The following is a 22,108-nucleotide window of genomic DNA, read 5'->3' as shown; positions in this document are numbered from 1 at the left end:
GCAGCATGAAGCAAATTAAAGAGCAGAGACTATGGTTAGGCACCATTAATTTACAAAGGCAGATAGCCTGCTTTTTGCTTCTGTGCGTAAAACTCGCGCGCTCCTGAAAACAAAAATACAGTAACAAGTTCTAGTTCCATCAGCGGAATTCTAACTTGAGCGGCTACCTCCAGTCAGACAGAGCCCACAAATTTAAGTCTAGTAGTTCTAGTTAGCAAAGACAGCTCTCAATTTCCCACTTGGAATAACACATAGCCTAGCCTATGTCGTGGCGTCGCTGATGGCAGAAAAATCAAATAACCGAAGTTAATGTCTTGAAAGTGACAAGTTTCAATCGTAGCCAAAATCCAGTTGTCATGTGGGCTAGGAAGAAGGCATTGGATGGTAGCAGTACAGGTAGGCTAAGCTGTTTCATTCATCACTGAGCCCGCCGCGGCAAATATTATAGGGTACTTTGCTTCTGGTGTCATATTTCCTAAAGTATTTTGGTTACCGTTCTGTGTATTGTGGCTTTCTACAGAGACGGTTTTATGAGAGGTACGGAACTTTGCTTTGTAGCCTACTAGCTTCGGACGGCAGCACTGACAGCTGGTTAGCTATGTGCTACACAAATACATTATGTTCGGGAAATCATTTAGTTCTAAAGCAATTCTGCATGTTTTGATGACATGCAGTTTGGGTGTTTTCTAATGCTTATTGCGCACGTTTTCCTGTTTGCTGACATGAACAGCATTCTGCGATTTGTGTGCGAGTGCGTCGGTGGTTCTCTTGTGCTCTGTCTCTATTGCGCATTTGTTATCAGCCTGGACTAACATTCAGTGCACTCCCCGGTGGGTTAACAGGCTGATGTAGTCGCTTTCTGCCTTTTCTTGCACAACGTGCCCGGGCTTTTTATGGTCCCAGCTCAGCCATTGTGACGTGAACTTCATTCATCATGCTGCAGCAGACACCTCTGCGCCAACTTTCTACCCGAGTCGAAAAGTATAACGCTTGAAAAGTTGTATCTAATGATATGGCGTGTGCCATAGCCTACTACTTGTTTCATCCCCATGCAAGAGAGAGAACACAAGTGCATGCAGGCCTTCGTAGTAGCATAGTCGGGGAAGTCGCTGCAGTTCAATGTCATAGTTAAAAAAAAAAAGTAATAGTAAGCGTATGCATGGCTGCACCCAAAGAAGTGAAACGCCAATATAGCCTAAATGTTTTCAAAACGTATAGGCCAACACCTTGTCAACGTCAACAAGTTACCTTGTTTCCTAGCCTAAAGCAATAAGAAAAAATGACGACTGATAAAGAAAACCACCCCAGACATACTGACTATACTCCAATCCTATGTTTTTTTTCTCCTCCGGTGTCATGGTCCGCTGTCATTTCTCCGGTGTTTTTTTTTTTTGGGGGGGGGGGGGGGGGGGGGGGGGGGTTGGTGTGTACCATACTCGTCAAGTCTGCAGGCGCCCCTGTGTGTGTGTGTGTGCGTGCGTGTGTGTGCGTGCGTGCAGTCAGACTAGACAGGCTGCAGGAGATGATGTGCTTGGTAAGTTATAGCACCCCTCCTGAGATAATCACCATCTTTCTTCACCCTCCCCGCCGCCAACAACCACACACATGCACACACGCACCTCCCACTTCCACTCATAGACCCATTCTCTCTCTCTCTCTCTCTCTCTCTCTCTCTCTCTCTCTCTCTCTCTCTCTCTCTCTCTCTCTCTCTCTCTCTCTCTCTCTCTCTCTCTCTCTCTCTCTCTCTCTCTCTCTCTCTCTCTCTCTCTCTCTCTCTCTCTCTCTCTCTCACACACACCATGGGCAGTTTCTGGAGTACCTCCCACCCTCTTCTTCCACACCACTGTACTTGCCCTCTCTTTCTCTCATCTCTATCCCCTCCTACCTCTCTCCGTCTCCTTTTTCCCTCTACCTCCATCCCCCTCTCCCTCGATGGGAATTAGCAGTGTGTTAAGCAGAGTGGGGTCAAAGAAGGTGGAGCTAACAAGAAGCGATACTCAATACAACGTCCATTGCAACATTCGGCCCCATGATTTTTGACCGCCATTCTGGAATGAATATCGAACATATTACATTGGAATGCATTGGGAATGTGTACAGGATTTCTACATAATACGGTAAAACTACATCGATATAACTATCAGAAATTCTTCAGTTATGAATGCTTATACCATCTCATGTGTTTTTTCAGCACAATCAGTGCAGAACTTAATTATCTATAAGGCTAAAGTTGCCAAAGTAGCTAGCCATATTGTGCTAACTTTAGCATTAGATCCGCAGTCTTTCCTATGGCCAAAGAACGTTGCTATGGCTACTGGTCACAACAGAGTGGCGTACGTGACTACGTGTTCATTCCAGAGTGGCGGATTTGACTCAAAACTGACAGAAAACGCTGACTATTGACCGTTTCCCATAAAAGACCCGAGTGTCGCTTCTTGTTAGAGATGTATATTCTTTGGTGGGGTCCAGTGCGATTGAATGGGCTCTCAGGCGTGTAGCGTAGTGTAGTGAGTGGAGAGTAGTGTAGTGCAGAGCAATTAGCTGGCGACGGCTGAGCCTTTATCACTCTCATCTCAAACCATTATCTCTGTGGGAACCACTAGCAACCTGGTGTGTGTGTGTGTGTGTGTGTGTGTGCGTGTGTGTATGTATGTGTGTGTGCTTGCGTGCGTGTGTGGCAATCACCAACAAGTTCTAGCTGTCTTCATGTATCCTGCAGTCGTGTGTGTGTGTGTGTGTGTGTGTGTGTGTGTGTGTGTGTGTGTGTGTGTGCGCATGTGCATGCATGTGTTCGCGCTTGCATGTTGAGGTGTTTTGCGATTCATGGATGAACGGAGAGATGAATGAATGGATGCGGATGAAGTGGAGGTAGAGCTCAATTACTGACAAGTAATTAGTGCCAAGATACTGTATGTAAAAAATCAAGATTCCAGACTATTCCAATGGGACAATTCTCTTCCTAGATCTCAGCAGTGGTTAGATTAGACAGGCTTTTGTGTAAGGAGAGAGGGAAGCCATGCTTTATTCAGAGTGTTTTACACTTCCCTCTGTTATTAGTATTATCAATACTGTAGCAGAGAGACTAGCTCATGCTGGGGCTGGAGGATTGTATTGCTGAGAGGTGAGGTGAGGAGAGGAGAGGAGAGGAGAGGAGAGGAGAGGAGAGGTGAGGAGAGGAGAGGAGAGGTGAGGAGAGGAGAGGAGAGGAGAGGAGAGGAGAGGAGAGGAGAGGAGAGGAGAGGAGAGGAGAGGAGAGGAGAGGTTAAGGAGACGTGGAGGTAGAGAGAGAGGAGGTAGAGAGTAAAAGAGAGAAATGAGGTGAGGTGAGGTGAGGTGAGGTGAGGTGAGGTGAGGTGAGGTGAGGTGAGGTGAGGTGAGGTGAGGTGAGGTGAGGTGAGGTGAGGTGAGGTGAGGTGAGGTGAGGTGAGGTGAGGTGAGGTGAGGTGAGGTGAAGACAGGAGAGGTGAGGAGAAGATAGGAGAGGTGAGGAGAAGATAGGTGAGGTGAGGAAAAGGTGAGGAGAGGAGAGGAGAGGAGAGGAGAGGAGAGGAGGAGAGGTCAGGTGAGGTCAGGTGAGGTGAGGTGAGGTGAGGTGAGGTGAGGTGAAGATAGAAAAGAGAAGAGAGGAGAAGAGAAGATAAAGAAGATAGAGAAGAGAAGAGAAGAGAAGAGAAGAGAAGAGAAGAGAAGAGAAGAGAAGAGAAGAGAGAAGAGAAGAGAAGAGAAGAGAAGAGAAGAGAAGAGAAGAGAAGAGAAGAGAAGAGAAGAGAAGAGAAGAGAGGAGAAGAGAGGAGAGGATGCAGAGGTGGCGCTGAGCTCTCGAGGGGCTGTGAGCCAGTTTAAACTCTGGATCTCAGGATCGTTCCTGGACAGTGACAAATATAATTCCCTGACCCCTGCCAGACTGCTTGCCTGTCTGCCTGAAACACTGAGCCCAAGCCCCAGTGAGACCCTGGCAGAAGTCCCTGCGAGTGAGCCCTTGGCAGACTTGGGCTTTTTGGTTTCTAACCCCTGGGAATCTAATAGGAGAGGCAACGGGATCAGCTGTCCAGGACATGGAGAGGAGAATTGCAAAATTAGGACCTCATTATATTTCATGTATTGGGTGGGGGGGGGGCTTTCAGATGACTTTTGTCCTGGGCCCAACCAAAGCTGTCAGAGCCCCTGCATAGTCAGAGATTCTCTGACGCCATCTTTGGGTGGTCAAATATTTAAACTTATTTCCAAGTCTCAGTGAACCATTGGCAGACTTTTGAAGTTAGTGTAGAGACAAAGGGTATTTTTTTTACCATTTACAATGCATGGAAACTCTCACGTCTCCACAAATGTTCTCCCCCTGCTGGCGAAAGCGAGTACTACACTGGGGTTCAACCCAACAGAATTCATATGCCACAGACAGTAAAACGATCCCGAGTGGGTTTGTTTTTTTTTCTTCCCTAAGCCACCTTGAAAAAAGAAATTATCAGCGCAAGACGGCAAGTGCAGTTGAAAGACAAGCCCGCAGATGAGAGGGGCTGGGGGAGGGAGCGCTGCTCACCACTTAGCCACTTGTGCAATTATGGAAAACATACAAATTATCTCGTTAATGAAAACATGTGGTTTTATCTCTGAGTGTAGTGTAGTGTTGAGCTAATTCAATTATACAAAGTAGAGGTTAGATTATCATTTGGTGAAGGATGTTTTGTACGTTGCCCACCATTCAAAAAGGCCTTGGTGACATGCCTGTCTGCATCACAAACGACCGCATGCACGCATACACACACACACACACACACAGGCACACCCACGCACGCATGCACGCACACAGCTCCTCTTCTCCAATTTTTTTGCCCTCCCTCACACATGTGCACACAATCTTCTCCGTAGCCAATTCTCTCACTCCTCTTCCCTCCCTCATGTTTCTCTCCTTCCCACTTTATCCCTTATTTCATTGAAAGCTGATTTATGCTTTTAATCCAAAACTACAAAAGTCTCCATTCTGCACATTTCTGTGGCACATGCAGTGGGTCACACAGTAAGTGCAATGAAAACTCCCTCCTCCGTCAAGCATACATAATACAGCGGGGCGTTTAAGCACGTCAGTCAAGCGTGCAAAAAGAAAAGCTCTGTTGCATCACCGGCCCAGCTAAGACTCCAGAAAGTAACTGCATAATTATAGTCTCATGATAATTATAGTGTGTTTCCAAGTGCAAGCCAGTCTCCCCTCAGCTCAGAATCCAGATTTGTAATAAGAAGCAGGGCCGCTGACAGCTTTTGCTGGGCCCAGGACAAAGCTACCTGAAAGGGCCCCCTACCCAATACATACAATGTAATGATGGGGACCCATATTTGGACCTCCTATATCCATGGGCCCGGTACAACAGACCCCTTTGTACTCCCCTGTCGCCATCCCTGATAAGGAGTTCCAGAAGTTTCACGGGAATCACAATTCTGTCAACAGCAGCAGGTCATTTACACCCATTACTTGGTAGATAATATAGAGTAGACCCCTTTACTGTTTGGACTGTTTGTGTTGAGTAGATATGACGTAATTTGCCTGCGCGTGCACGCGTTGTTGGAGCAGAATCGACCATGTAAAGTTCATCTGTAAAGAAACTAGTCAGATGTTTTTTTTTCTGGGATAAGAAAATGGATGGTCACAATAACTTCACATAGACATAAAACACTACAGACGGACACAAAGACAAGCAGACAGACAGACAGACAGACAGAAGGGGTCATTGTAATAGTTGGCCAAATCCCCACTGGGAGGTTAGGTAAAAAAAAAAAATCTTGCCCACAATATAAAAATCACACAGCCAAACCAACAGTTATCCATGATTTGGCACTTTGTGAAGTCACACAATACATACTGTACATCATCCAGCAAGGATCAATCACATACTTTTTCACAAGCTTGCTGACTCTGTCAGTCACTCTGTCACTCACACTAAAATATGCAAGTCTGAGATAAAACAGAAAATCATTTCAACCCTACTGGCCTCTGAGTGGGGACATCGTACCTACAGCAGAACCCACAGACCAATAATATTAATAACTTGGTTTTATATAGCGCCTTTCAAGTAACCCAAGGTCGCTTTACAGAAGGAGGTAGGGCAGGGGGATAGAGGGGAGAAAAGAGGAGGGTGTAGAAGTGGTGTGGGACTATCACCATTTCCCAATGTCAAGTGCTCTAGCCTTGGTAGTGCATGAAACGCTCAGTGATTGGATCATTTTACTCTTTTCTGGAGTATCCAATCATATTTCACACACTACCAAGGATAGAACACTTAACATTGGGTAATGGTGCTTATGTGTGTTAAGAGAAAATGGAGAAATTGCATTTGTGAGATGTGTCACCCTCGATATAATAGACTGAGCCAGCTCAGCGGGGTGGCGACTATTAGTCTACATTACATCACTTGGGAAATAATGAATACAGTATTTTAATGACACTTGGAAAGGAAACGAAACCCTCGAGTCCTTATACTAGCTCATGACCGGCGCTGGGACGACTAGCAGAACACAATGTCATCTAAGGCAACAGCAGAGTTTTCTGCAGAGAGAGAGAGAGAGAGAGACTGCCTGGAAAGATGAGCGTTGCTAGTGGGTTCAGATGAATCATATGTTTGGCTTTTATACAAACTTACTGTACATGTCCAATCGCAAACACTACAGCTTTTTCCCCCTTTCCCCCTCTCCGCCTCTTTCTTACACACGCACACACGCGCACACGCGCAAACGCGCACACACGCACACACACACAACTCTCTCTCCAAGATCAGACACACACACACCCACACACACACCCCCCCCCCACACACACACACACACACACACGACAAGAAAAGCTCCAGTTGAGTACACATACGATAACCGAATCACACACTCACACACACACACTCACACACACACACTCACACACACACACACACACACACACACACACACACACACACACACACACACACACACACACACACACACACACACACACACACACACACACACACACACACACACACACACACACACACACACTCAACGCTGCCAAGACTGGGAGGGTCGGTTGTTGGCTCTGATAGCTGCTTTGATGAGAGTGAAGGAGGCCTGAGCCAAAAAGTGGCTTGTGTGTGTCCGTGTGTGCCTGTCCGTGTGTGTGTGTGTGTGTGTGTGTGTGTGTGTGTGTGTGTGTGTGTGTGTGTGTGTGTGTGTGCGTGTCCGAGTGTTTGTGAGTGTGTATGCGCCTGTGTGTGATGGGAATGAAGGAGACTGCAGCCATAAGTGTGTGTGTGTGTGTGTGTGTGTGTGTGTGTGTGTGTGTGTGTGTGTGTGTGTGTGTGTGTGTGTGTGTGTGTGTGTGCGTGCGAGGTTGGGAGGTGCAACATAATTAGGCAAATTAAACAGCTGTGTCCATGACAACACAACAGCCAGAGCTTCTTCATCCCAGACATCAGATGCAGCGCATATGGACCGCACACACACTGGACCGACCCACCGACTGCACAGACAATACTCAGTGGAACACCTCCACCTTACATAATAAACCCCTTTAATAATTTTTATTTGCTTGGAGATTAAAAGGAGGATTATTTATACCTGACCTGCACAGGAATAAACAGAGGGAGCAAAAAAGTTGAGGAATATGGGTCCTTTGATATCAAAGCAGATTTTTGTTGACTTTTTAATTATTGTGTTGTTTTGACTGAACAGCTTTCTCTGGCAACCAGACAGTATTGAACTCAACAGCTGTTCCTGAACCCTTTTGTTTTTGATGAAGACTTGCCTTGTATTGTAAACACGCATAAGGCAGCAGATGGGTGGAAACAATTACAAACAAAAAAGGCTCACGTTTCACTTCAGCCAAGTTTTCATCAATGCACTTTAACAATTATGCAGATGAGCTGGCAGAGAGGCCCAGTGGGGATGTCAAGGGAAAGCAGGTTAGGAGGAGTTTACTGGGGCTTACGTGCAGGGCTGTGCGGAGGCTGAGGCTGTGGCTTGGACTCCTTTGCCTGGTTCTGGGGCTGAGACTGGGCATGAGGCTTGGACTCCTTTGCCTGGTTCTGGTCTGAGCTGCATCCTGAGCTGGAGCTCACTGCTCTCCACCACGGCCGGAACCTTAGCAGGCTTTGGATCACCTCGTCTTCAAACAGGTCAGCGCTGGAGTGTGTGTGTGTGTGTGTGTGTGGGGACACACACACACGTACGGACGCACGGACCCACACACACACACACGCACGGACGCACACACGTGCAGCCAGTCAGACATTCACACACACAGAGACAAACAAACAATAAAATGGACGCACGCACGCGCGCACGCACACACGGAAATTCACACACACATACACACACACACACACACACACACAAACAAAAGACACGTTCAATGAGTTCAAGACAATATAAATCAACACATAAAGCCATGCACACAAGCCCATACACTCACAAGCAATTAGAAAACGCACTCCGTCACAGGTACTTACGTGTGTGTGTGTGTGTGTGTGTGTGTGTGTGTGTGTGTGTGTGTGTGTGTGTGTGTGTGTGTGTGTGTGTGTGTGTGTGTGTGTCTCACAGTACGTCCAAAATATCTCCGCAATTTAATTACCATTTCAAACAACGGCCGTATATTTTTTTTGTTCTGTTCTCCACTCACAGATAATGGTCGGCGTCAAACTTGTTGCGTTCTGCCTCCAGCCGTGCTCTTCTCCTGGCCGCTGGAGAGGTGCCGTCTGGGTCCTTCACGTCAATCACATCACTCAGCTCCTCCTACGCAGACAAAAACACAAAGGATCTTTTCTTTTTTTATCCACCAGAGTAAATACACAAACGCACTGGGCTGCGTGCTAGTGGGGGCACACACACACACACACACACACACACACACACACACACAAGAATAGACACACACACACACACACACACACACACACACACACACACACACACACACACACACACACACACACACACACACACACACACACACACACACACACACAAGAATAGACACACACTCACACACAATTATGTGCTTCAACGCCCTCTGCATATGAGCTGTGACAAAATGCTCTGCCAACACATTCAATTCCATTGTTTTCAGTATAACGTTGCACACCGTCACCGTCAACTCTGCAGCCCCCGTCTGTAGATTTCTAAGGGGTCTGACACACCAAGGCGGTAAAGCGGCGCGGAACGGCCGCGTTTTTTACCGGCGTCAGTGAAAATACATTGAAACCTATCTGTCCTTACACACCAACCGGCGGTAGTCGGGCGTCAGCGGCGCGGGAGCCGGCTCCGCGCCGCGCTGGATTTGGAAAATAGAACTCGAGCGTATTTTTCACGCCGGCGACCGGCGGTGTCTCATTCAAATGAATGGCAAAGTAGCATGCTAGCTTTGGCTGTGGGGAGGGTTTTGAATGGGACTGGCCGCGCACGCCGACGCTGTCAGTGTGCAAGGCAGAGAAAAGCACGCCGGCCAAAACTAAGCAGAAAGACCGCGTCCGCCCTGCGACCGTTCCGTTCCGCCTTGGTATGTTTTGGCCCTAATGCAGTTTATGCTGTCAGAGCTGCTCAATAAAATCTATTGTTGAACACAAAGTTGCATTTACCACATACTGTACGGGGACAAGCAAAAATGTTGGATTTGAAAGTGGCCCCGACCACAATGCTGTCAGAAATGGTGTGCAAAGGGCCCCGCCCCAAGTGCCCCAATTTCTTAACGATCGACGAGGGCAGGCTGTCCATGGGTTCATTTTAAACCTCTGACACCACTCTTCTAACACTAATCTTAGATGGAGCTGGCCTTGGCTCAGCACTTCGATACCAGAGCCATCTGTAGGGATAGTTGGCCAAATATCTCATTGACCTCTGTGTCCCGTTTTTTTAACACAAAAATGTCAGCTCAGGACTGCTCTTGGGGCTCTACTGTAAATGGTAGGGCACTCGTTTGCTATGCGGCCAACCCGGGTTCGGTTCCCGGCCGGGTCCTTTGCCGCCGCTTTCCCATCTCTTTCTCTCCACTCACTTCCTGTCATTCCCTTCAATATCCCGTCAAAAACTTACTTTACTTACTTTAACTTTTTTTTTTAAAAAAGGACTGCTCTTGGGGCTGTGTTAGTGCCAGGAAGTGGCTTCCAGAGCATGGTGTAGTAATATCCTATGGGTCTTATTTTGCAGATGTACGTACGAACATCAGTGAATTTTAATGAATTAATCATAAATAAGCCAATTGTTAGTGAACACTACTGTATAATTGCTGATAATTACCCAGAAATGTAGTTCGCTTCACCTTTAGTTTGGCTCGTTATGTAGTGATTTTGTGTTAGTCTAACGAACATAATGCCGCTTTCTACACTACAACAGGTGGCAAATCTACTTCTTGTACCCCGGTTGTCATAACTCTCCCTGGAGAAGGCTCTGACTGATAACATTAATAACCCAGCAAGCAACCACTGGCATCTCTGCCCAAGCAACACTGCATCACTGCATAGCAACCAGACGTGGGGGTGTGCTTGGGGAGGCGAGTGTCTGGACCACATTAATAACGATCACTGTCTGGGGTGTGTGTGTGTGTGTGTGTGTGTGTGTGTGTGTGTGTGTGTGTGTGTGTGTGTGTGTGTGTGTGTGTGTGTGTGTGTGTGTGTGTGTGTGTGTGTGTGTGTGTGTGTGTGTGTGTGTGTGTGTTGTCACTGATGCCGCATGTTGCATTCAGACTAAATTCTGAATGCCAAGAGCAGACTGCTATGGCTATTCAACAGGCACAGAGGCTGGGTTAGCGGTGTGTGTGTGTGTGTGTGTCTGTAATGGAGGGTTATCTGAGGACAGTCATTCCTGGAGGATTTTTGGGTGTGAATTCAGGTCTCTTAGCTTCAGTTTATCAGTGGTTGCATCAGTCTTCAGGGGGTTCATATGGTGACCGTACGTGCATGTGTGCGTGTGTGCATTCATCACACAAGCACACAGCAGACTAAGGGAGAGCTAAAGAGACAACACCACAGCACAATAGAACGTAGCACACCATCCCACCCCACATCTGACCGCAGCGCACCATGCTGCACCACACCACGCTGCACCACACCACTCCGCAGTCCGCACCACAACACACCACACCACCGCACTTCGCACCACACCACCCCACACCACAGCACAACGCAGCAAACACCTCCAAAGCACACTACAACACTAAAACCGCACCACAAAACAACACACCGCACCACAACACAGCAAACCACAACACACCACACACCAGACCACAACACAACACTCCACACTAGAGATGCACCGGATGCTGATTTTTAGGATCCTGCCGGATACCGTATCCACTGCTTAAGATCCTGCCGCATCCAGAACCGGATACCGGATCCTACGCCAATAACTTCCATCACTATTTTTATTAGGCTATTATATCTTTACAGGTGGGAGGTTTACTAAACTAATACTAACTTGAACAATTGGTTAGGATTGGTAAGTGCTTTTATTTTTACCTGTTGTAAAATATAATTATACCATGCAACAAACTTGGCAGCCTGAACTCAACAACAAGATTTTTTTGTTCTTTTTGCTTTGGCTTACTGCCATCGTGGATGATCAATGCAAAGCACATTTACTTTACGCTGACAAGTGTACGATCCGGTCCGGTTCGGAGCGCTGGGTCCGGCCGGACCCGGACCCTGTCAAAAAGCTTATTATCCGTCCGGATCCGGAACCGGATCTTGGATCCGGTGCATCTCTACTCCACACCATACACCGCACCACAACACAACAATCCACACCACACACTGCACCACAACACAACACAACACTCTACACCACACCACACTGTAGAACACCACACCACTGAAGCCCTGGAAGAGAGAGAACGAGAGAGAGAGAGAGAGAACGAGAGAACGAGAGAACGAGAGAGAGAGAGAGAAAGAGATAGATAGAGTATCACTTCCATTAATGCATACCAATGGTCTGAACTCTGCCCTCTCTCTCCCTGGAGGTTTTCCCAGCGGAGCTCCTTTTAAACACATTTACTCTCCTCTCCAGCGAGGTGCCAGAGCTAAGTAGGAGGACGAGGACGGGGGTGCAAGAGCGAGCGGAGCGGGGAGAGACACGTGTTTTACTTCATGTCCATCTTGCTCTGTGTCATTTTGAACATGCTCTCGATAACCTTACACCGCATCCACAGCTACTTCAGCATAATAATGAGCTACTATGGTGCTGCTTTGTGCAGATCAGATCAAGGCTACACATCAGATGGCATTAATTAGGCAAATGCCAAAGCCCAAATCCCCCCCCTTCTGTTGTGCAATTGGTATCATCTGGTATCAATAACAAGTCAGATCTTTGATAGAAACCAACTGCTTGAAGAGGCAACAATTGAGAGAGAGAGAGAGAGAGAGAGAGAGAGATAGAGAGACAGACAGAGAGAGAGAGAGAGAGAGAGAGAGAGAGAGAGAGAGAGAGAGAGAGAGAGAGAGAGAGAGAGAGAGAGAGAGACACAGAGAGAGAGAGAGACAGAGACAGAGACAGAGACAGTCATAGAGAGAGAGAGATACAGTCATAGAGAGAGAGAGAGAGAGAGAGAGAGAGAGAGAGAGAGAGAGAGAGAGAGAGAGAGAGAGAGAGAGAGAGAGAGAGAGAGAGAGAGAGAGAGAGAGAGAGAGAGAGAGAGAGAGAGAGAGAGAACAAGTCACCAGAAGCCCCTCTGACCTGACCCTGTCAGAGTATAATTATACATATGTGTGTGCATGCATGAATGTATGTGTGTGTGTGTGTGTGTGTGTGTGTGTGTGTGTGTGTGTGTGTGTGTGTGTGTGTGTGTGTGTTACCTGTAGCCTGGTGAAGACGCCAGAGCGCAGGTTTCCAAAGCCGTACTTCTGCAGTCGCTGCAGCTCCTCCTCTGGCTGCTCACAGTAGGCCGTCTGCTCCACCTGCCAATCAAACTCCTCTTCCTCCTCGTCTTCCTCATCACCCTGCTCTTCATCTCCTCCTCCTCCTCCTTCCGTGCCCAGCTCAGCACCTGTGGCCCCCTCACACGGCCCTGTGGAGGAGGACAGGACAGGGAGAGAGGAGTGTGAGTGGTGTGGAGGAGGAGTGAGGAGATGTGTGTTTGTGGTGCGCGCGCGTGTGTGTGTGTGTGTGTGTGTGTGTGAGGGGGTAGTATTTAGGGAGAAGGATTATTAAGAGATGATTTGTGCACACACACACACACCCACACACACACGTCCACACACACACACACACACACACACACACACACACACACGTCCACACACACACACGTCCACACACACACACACACACGTCCACACACACACACACGTCCACACACACACACACACACACACACACACGCCCACACACACCCAGTTGACAGTATTTTGGAGGTCCATGCGAGGGCCCATGTGGCCAGTGGGGCGTGGGCGCGTACCCAGTTCCAGCTCCTCCTCACACACACACACACACACACACACACACACACACACACACACACACACACACACACACACACACACACACACACACACACACACACACACACACACACACACACACACACACACACGGCGCGGGCCCATGTGGCCAGCGGGGGGCGTGGGCAGGGCGCGTACCCAGGTCCAGCTCCTCCACCAGGGGCTTGGCAGACCGGGCCCCGCGGGGCGCCAGCAGGCTCGTCAGCATCTGCAGACCCTTAAAGTGCTGGCCAGGGCTTTCCTTGGGCACCCGCAGCGTGAACACACCTGAAACACACACACACACACACACACACACACATGAATACACACATACGCATGAATGAATGTACACACACACACACACACACACACGTGTGTACATGCATGATTTCACACCCACTCGCGCCCACACACACAGAAATGTGCGAATGTGAGCACACAAATACAGAGACACACACGCAGGGGCGCACACACAAAAGTGTGCAAATGTGAGCACACAAATAGAGAGACACACACGCAGGGGCACACGGTCACACACACACGCACACACAGTGTCAGGGACACCCACAACGGAGACAAATGTGATCAACACCCCAAAGCAGACACCACATAAAATGCTTTTTCTTTTTTCTTCACGAACTGTGATTGGGTTTTTTTCTGCCATCTGTCCATGACATCATTGGTTTGCGCTTGCAGTGGCGTAGTTACACAATTCAGTGTCAAAATTGTGTTCATGTCAAAAGCTCCGCCACCCGTAGTGTCCATGAAGATAAGGCTAGCTGACACATGGTTCCACCACCTCTCCCTCACCATGCCTTTTCTTCTCTTTCTTCTCTCTCTTCTCTTTTATCATTTTTCATGATTTTGTTTGTTGTTTGAATTTAGATTCTAGACAGATAAAATCTATTGCCCAAAGTGCATTTTTCAGGCCGACGGCCTCGGAACAAAACATTGATACTTCTGCATGAATAACTTTTATCTAGCCTCTTAGACAGCATATTTGTAGCCCAGCGCATGTAATGACTGAGATCAGAAGATATTTACTTGTTACCATGTTGTTAGATGGTCAGCTTAGGTCCGTGACATGCGGAACTAAGGGGCGGGACTTTCAAGCTCTATACATTTCACACTTTCCCATGTAGCCCCCTTAACCCATTTTAGCCCGGAGACGCTGCATTCAGGCTCTTAAGATTTGAATGTTTTTTTTAATATTAAACATGTGGATATGTTAGAGCTGAATGAACACATTCTAATGCAAAATGATTTTTTATGTTTAATGTTTTTATGTGCTTCGGAGGCTGAGATATTTAGGAATGAATAGGCAGAGGGCATCATTTCCCAAAAAGAGCTTAGGCTAAAATGGGTTAATGCACGCCGTACCTCCTGTGGCACGCTGTAATAGTCATGGAAAAGTCAACTACCACGGTACTACACTACTATGACATAGCACACGGCCTTTAGTAATGCACTACGACTTGGTCATTGCGATTCTGGTAACAGCACATTTATAATGCCATGTCTTAACCGGTTAAACACTTTCAGAACCCCCGATGACTACACTCCAATGACTGTTCTTTCGAGTTCTAATTCCAAACAGCTCAATCGTCAGCCTGAATCTTTGATGGTGTAAGAGAGCCCCAAAAAATGACAACTAGGCAAGAGTGACAGACTGAGAGAGACAGAAATGTGTCAACCTTCTTACATCTCTGTACTGATGTTGACAAGCTAATGTGGATACAGATGGCAAGCTGTGCCGTGTATGTGTGGTGTGTGTGTGTGTGTGTGTGTGCGTGCGTGCGTGCGTGCGTGCGTGCATGTGTATGCATGTGTATGCATGTGTATGCATGTGTGTTTGCATGTGTATGTATGCGTGTGTGTATGCGTGTGTGTATGCGTGTGTGTATGCGTGTGTGTATGTGTGTAAATGTGTGTGTGTGTGCGATCTTATCTCTTATGTCTGACATGTCTTTACCAGTGCTAAGCAGCCCTGTGCATATTGGCAGCTTGAGACCAACCCCTCTCCCTCCCACCCACTCTAGGCTAATCGTCGCATGTCTCAGACGCTGCTGTTTGTCACTCAAAATAAACACTTCTGCAGCCTCGATAGCCCGGCATGTCAGCACGTTGTCTGAGCGTGTGTGTGTGTGTGTGTGTGTGTGTGTGTTTGTGTTTGTGTTTGTGTTTGTGTTTGTGTTTGTGTGTGTGTGTTGACAGACATAATTATGCCGTGTGATGCATGCACAATTGCTTTTAATTAATCGATCTGAGAGCCAGCGTTCTCACTTGAGGTTTCATCCGGGCCGCTTGTGTGTGTGTGTGTGTGTGTGTGTGTGTGTGTGTGTGTGTGTGTGTGTGTGTGTGTGTGTGTGTGTGTGTGTGTGTGTGTGTGTGCACCATTTGTATGTGCTATATGTGCTGCTTGCCAACATAATGTCTGGAGAAAACAAACAAACAAAAACAAACAAACAACACCAGAAAAAAAACTAAACACTCCACTGGAGAACGTTTTTTTTTAACTCCGCCAGCAAGACAAAAAAAAAAAACTCAAAACATTTCAGAATCTCATGCATTTTAAACACCCTAATAAAAATTTCAACACTCCGCCTGGGCCATTCACCTTAAAAATGCATTAAGCCATTAATTACATTGGCCGACTGCCCCAGAAAGACATCTCCCTGATTTGTAATTACAAGTGTAAACTCGGTGTGCGAGACGAGGGAGGGGGGTGGGGGGGGTTGAGGGGATGGGGCTATTACCAGATGCTAGTGAATCATTTAAGGGCGGTGCAGCGCGGTGCGGAGCGCGACAAGACTACACGAGCGAGTGTCAGCGAAGGACGTGGCAGACGTAAGGGCAATGGTGTCAGGTTAAATATGTCGCACGTCTTCATAATTAAGGCTCCGACATCGCCTAATTGACAACTCATTAAAAGCACTGCCACATCAGACTGCGATTAGATTACACTCCAGGCACCACCCTTCCCCCTTCCCCCTCTCCAACAGACAGACACACACACACAAACACACACAGACAGACAGACATACCCACAAACACAACAGTAACATTTAGCACTATGTAAGTGACACTCAAAGGCAGAAGCAATGCATAACAGCAATTAAGGAATACGAAACAACAAATAAAGAAAACAACAACAAAAAACAACATAAAGGTAGGAGAAATGCTCCGGGACAAGAGGGTGATGGCGTTAATGACATGAGAGGAGGACATGTGAAGACGGAGCTTAGTAACGGCACAGATGGAGCGGCCAACGACCAATTAAACGCTTGCTCAGGCTGCGGTGTGGTGTGGTGCGGTGCGGTGTGGTGTGGTGTGGGTAATTGAGCTGTCCGCTCGGCTTTGAGCGCGCGTGAATGAGACACCAGGGATCAATCACATGGCGGCCGTGTGAAGGACCCCCCGCTGAGAGCTGACAGCAGCCGCGGCCAGCAGCGCTAATGAGTCAGCACACAGAGCAGAATACACTTCAGCTACTTCCAATGGGACTTCATTGCCTAATCCTCACTTGCATCGCTGCCTTGCTTGCACCAAAATGCATGTAGGCCTACTTTAATTTGTAATATATATATAGATATATATATACAGGGTGGTGGACATTGTTGGTTTATTTATGATGCAGGCAGGCTCTGATATACATAAGCCCATAAAATAAAATATTTCAATTCCAGAATTTATACTCCCCATTCACTAAATATACATTTAGTGAATGGGTAGTACAAATTTAGGAATTCAAATATATGTTTGAAAAACTACTACACATTAGACCTTCAAAGCAATATTCCCTATAGTTGGCTTTCGAACAGATACATCAGTATCTAACAAAAATAACCCAACAGTGTTATAACACCACCAAAATGGCGTACCAACAGCGTAATAACACCAAAAACAACAACTGCAGAAACAAGACTTTCAAAAACTGGGCAATAACTCACCTTTATCGATATCAAATGATCCTTTTTCTCTTCCATCCTCCACTATTCTTCCAGGTAAAGTCAACCTTTAGGGTCAAGGAAAACATGAAAACAGATGTAATATGTAGCGTGATTTTACCATGAATTAAAAAAAAAACTTTAAAAAAATAGTGGGCCAACATGGGCAGCCCTGTTGTGTCATAATCAAGGTGGTAGTCCTAGACAAGTCCTGCCAGGTTTTTCCTTCTGCCTGTGCTTTAAACCCATTTTAGCCTGATTCTGCGTATATGTTGTTTGACCTTTGGCACCTGGAGCGATATATACGCTGCATTCAGGCTCTTGAGATTTGAGTTTTCTTATTAGAAATGTGAGGATGTTACAGCTGAATGAACACATTCTAATGCAAAATGAGGCTCCTAGCCTTTAAATGCAACTTTTCATGTTTATGTTTCATGTTTTAAATGCAACTTTTCATGTTTCGTGTGCTTCGGAGGCTGAGATATTAAGGTGTTAATCGGCACCTTTTTCCAAAAAGGGCTTAGGCCTTCTGAAGGCGTTTTTGCCGTTGCCTTGGGCTAAAATGGGTTAACACAGGCGATTTCGCTAATTAGCTCATGAACCTGCCTGGGGAGGTGTGGTTATTGGGGTCAGCTGATTCACTGCATTGGCCGCAGCAAATCTATATGCATGAACGGCGTGACGTGTGCCATGTGCGTCACGCCCCTTTTTGGGGGAAAACATTGGGGGGAAAGCCAATGCAAGTCAATTGGTGGTGTTGGGAAAAAATAAACCAAAGACAAGGACCTGTAGACTAGCGTTGTTCACGCTCAACATGCCGAAAATGTGCTGTGTTGTTGGCAGTTCAAATAATATAGCCAAACAGCCGTGGCTGAAGCATGGACTGTCATTTAGGCTAGCCCATGTAGCATGTAAGTTAATGAGACATTCGATTTGCTTTCCTCCAAAAAGGGGCGTATGCACATTCACGACTAATGTACCTCAGTGACGTGCAGTGAAGGGTATGGTAGGGTAGGCAGTAAATATAGAATATATTTATATATATATATATATATTAACGGTGGGTTCGGTCCTCCCCCAGAAAAAAATGTATTTCTTAGATGCAATTTCCTGCATTTTAACCAAATCTGGAGAGTCACTATCAGCTAAAAACTTTTACAAAAGACTAAAAACTTTGAACAAATAGTCCCCTTTCATGCAGATCTGAAATGTAACGTGTGTGTGTGTGTGTGTGTGTGTGTGTGTGTGTGTGTGTGTGTGTGTGTGTGTGTGTGTGTGTGTGTGTGTGTGTGTGTGTGTGTGTGTGTGTGTGTGTGTGTGTGTGTGTGTGTGTGTGTGTGAGAGAGAGAGAGGGGGGCCTTATGCCACAAGGTATGGTTTGAATAGGCAAATAGGCCTATTCACATAAACATGTTGATATGGTCTTTAATGTGCATTAGTAGGCCTATGTTTCTCTAAATACTGTAAATATAAAGTAGGCTATAAGATGCCATCAGTGCTTAACCACCACAGCTCTAATAACTAAATAAGTAAATAGGCTACACTATTTAGACATTTGGACATTGTCAGTAGACCTAAATCTGAAACAATAAGTGAAAACATAATTTCAATTTCTTGAAAAGGCCAGCTACACTTATTTGTTTTGCCAAATTGCCAAATTAGCTCCAGGACCCATACTTTGTACACCTTTAAGGACCTGTAGGCCTACATTTTACAATAATAATTTAGAAAGCTACAACATTTTGGGGGAAAAGCTTTAACTTTTGGCTTTAGCAGTTGATTTTGTTGCTCTTCTGTTTATTCTGTTGCAAATGCCAGGGTGTTTCACATGGATGGAGGGTGGCACAGTGTAGCCTACTTTTGAAGATAAAATGTCTAGTTCACCAACTGTGAATCACACCATAGCATGTTAGGGGGAAACGATTTACATTTAGCAATAAACCAACCTAGGTAACAGCTCCTGCTTCACTGCCGCGTTTTGTGCTGATAATCAAACACTCACAGACAAGAAGGAAAGTAGGCAAGGGGGCGGATTGCTTGCAAACATGACCCGTGCATTCAGACAGTATCGAGTAAACCAACGAAACCACTTCTGAGACTCATTCTTGTGCGTGATAGTATTCTCAAACACTTCAGCTACGGTTGTGCAAGGTGTTTCAAATTAAGTCAATTTGTGAGTGCGGAAGCACTCCGAGAAACCATCCCCAGTCAATCGTCCTGTTCCACGTTGATCTCGACTCGCACACCGCGCACTTCAAAAGAACGCAGCTGCACTTGCTAACAGGCTCCACACAACTCACGCATTGCGTAGTCATCATCATAATAAATTAGGGAAATGGAGTCATGTCGTACGCTCAAAAAACAATCTCGCGTCCATAATAACACACACACGGTCTATTCATGTCCACCACCGCACAACCAATCTTCAATGTCAACACCCTGACAAACGGTGACAACAAAAGGCACCACGAAAAAACTTGAGCATGTTCATGTTAAAAGGCTACCCGCAGCATAATAATTAGATGAATCTTACCTTAAAGCAGAATCACAAGTAGGCTGTGTTTTTCATGCAAGCTAGTTCCATTAAAAGCCCGGGGTGGTTGACATGATGAAGACATTTTGTTCCAGTGCAAACTACTTGAAGCTGCTACCCATCTGATGTTGAATATTTCCACAATGCAGCGATTGCAAACGGCTCAGCTGTCTGTCACTTGAACCGTCTTTCTTGCTACTTCTCTGCATTTTTTAAAATAATAAAGACAAAAAGCCAAAGACTGCCATGTTTTCTTTCCGATACGGCTAGAGATTTGAACAAGCCTTGCCTTGCTAGTTGTTGCTATCATAGCTGCCTGTAGGGCAGAAATTGGCTACTACCTGAATTGTAACAATTTTTCATTTTGGGCGCTGTGATTGGCTCACATACTCCCGCCACAGAGTAAAGGCTCTGCTTTTAGTCCCATTGACAAGCTATGTGACAACTTAATACGCATGCGCAAACTTCTACATTGACAGCATTGAAGGCAGGGTAGGCAGAGGAAAAGCGAGCCATACCGGGCTGCCTGGCTGGCATTCGAAAGCTCTGCTTTCAGCCTGTCTCTGCTACCAGCCGGGACTGCGCGTTGCCACGGCAACCTGCCCAAGCCTGAGCGCTTTGCTTCGTGCGATTACTTAGGTTTTTGATCGTTGTCCTGTGTATACTGTACTTTAAACAGCTCATAATTTATGCTGAATCAATGTTATTGTTGTGTAGGCCTATGTGAACTCTGAAGAATATTTTTTTAAACACGTGTTAGTTTTTATTTTTAAGACATTTATCCCAGGGTAGGCACTGCCTACCCTGCCTACCCTGACCGCACGTCTCTGATGTACCCGGATGGCCGTTCATGCGTATGGTAGGGCTTCAACTCCCTGGTCATTAGGGCTGTAACGATATTGTATCGAACTGAGAAATCGTGATACACAGAGCCACAATACTGCATCGCGATACAAGGAGAAAGTATTGTGATATGCCCTTGAGTTTTAATACCCATCAGGCCAGACAAACAACCACAGGATATGAGGTAACAGTGCTTCAAAGCTTCAAATCATCATCATTAACTGTTAGAAATTATTAGTAGGCTCTTATAACATATTCTACCCGGAAATGTTCATAGTTTTTATTCATAATTGTATTTTATAATGTTGGCAAATGTGAAATCCTGGGGTGTATCGAACCGTAGGTGAAAAACCGTGATACGAACCGAATCGTAAGTGCAGTGCATCATTACAGCCCTACTCATAATGTGCTAATAATCCATCATAAAGTCACTTGTCTAAACTCAACCTGCAATTTAAAGTTCCACAACACATCAAGTCACAAATACAGAGAGACCTGACAAAATATAAGCCACAGACACGTACATAGAACAGGTGGGAAAATAAATCACATAGAGAGAACTCCATCCCCATGACTGACCTTAGAAAGTACGGCTTGGCGTAGAACTTGAAGTCGTCTCCATCGATGTACAGGTCAAACTCAGAGGTTCTGGTGTAAGGCACGCGGATCACCAGGGTAAGGAAGTCTGGCTCCTGGCTCAGCTCAAAGGCTGGAGTCAGCATGGTGAAAGAAGCGTTGGCTCTTCAGGAAATCTGCCATTAAAGGAGAAAGGGTATACAATTAAAAGGCAATTGAAATATTTATATATTTGTAGACTGCCAACATAATTGGAATAGATGAAAACATTGATATGTTGTAAGTTTTGACTGCATAGACGTATCACATCAGACAATAGGTGGGCAGGATTTGATTTTCCCTATTCAGACTAATTGCAGACAGTATTTACACACAGTAGTAGTAACTGCTGTGGATGTCATTTTCACACTAAATTACAACAGTAGGCCTAGACCAGGTGTCACCAACGCTGTGCCCGCGGGCGCCAGGTAGCCCTCCAGGAGCTTCTGAGGTGCCCACCAAGGATGTTAATAGCCTAAACAGTGACGACTACCAGATTTTAGACACAGTTAATGCTTTTCTTGATTTAAATATGATATTATTTATTCTTTCCAATAAACAAATTATCATTCAATTATAGTGTGATTTGAGAATGATGCCAAGACATCAGTAGAGGATTTTGAACAAAAGTAGCCCTCGGGTAGCCCTTGGTAGCCCTCAGGTCTAGAAAGGTTTAGGACCCCTGGCCTAGACAAAAAAGTCGGGGCGTCATCATGGCATTGAGGGTCAATTAGGACTGGAGT

General features: G+C 46.2%; 1 protein-coding gene across 1 annotated transcript in view; it reads right to left on the bottom strand.

Annotated features, from left to right (window-relative positions):
- The window catches only part of shq1 (SHQ1, H/ACA ribonucleoprotein assembly factor), a 92,882-nt gene extending 71,385 nt beyond the window's left edge, over positions 1-21,497 (bottom strand). Inside the window, exons 1-7 of the mRNA XM_063215275.1 lie at positions 21,330-21,497; positions 17,378-17,442; positions 13,584-13,712; positions 12,801-13,012; positions 8,639-8,751; positions 8,032-8,142; positions 1,641-1,657 (exon numbers count right to left, since the gene is read on the bottom strand). Coding sequence (XP_063071345.1) covers positions 1,641-1,657; positions 8,032-8,142; positions 8,639-8,751; positions 12,801-13,012; positions 13,584-13,712; positions 17,378-17,442; positions 21,330-21,472 — 790 coding nt within the window. The 5' untranslated portion in view covers positions 21,473-21,497. The remainder of the gene's footprint in view (positions 1-1,640; positions 1,658-8,031; positions 8,143-8,638; positions 8,752-12,800; positions 13,013-13,583; positions 13,713-17,377; positions 17,443-21,329) is intronic.
- Between the last annotated feature and the right edge of the window lie 611 nt (positions 21,498-22,108).

The sequence above is a fragment of the Engraulis encrasicolus genome, chromosome 14 (assembly GCF_034702125.1).
Source record: "Engraulis encrasicolus isolate BLACKSEA-1 chromosome 14, IST_EnEncr_1.0, whole genome shotgun sequence".
NCBI lineage: Eukaryota > Metazoa > Chordata > Actinopteri > Clupeiformes > Engraulidae > Engraulis > Engraulis encrasicolus.
This window is presented reverse-complemented; position numbering and strand designations above follow the sequence as displayed.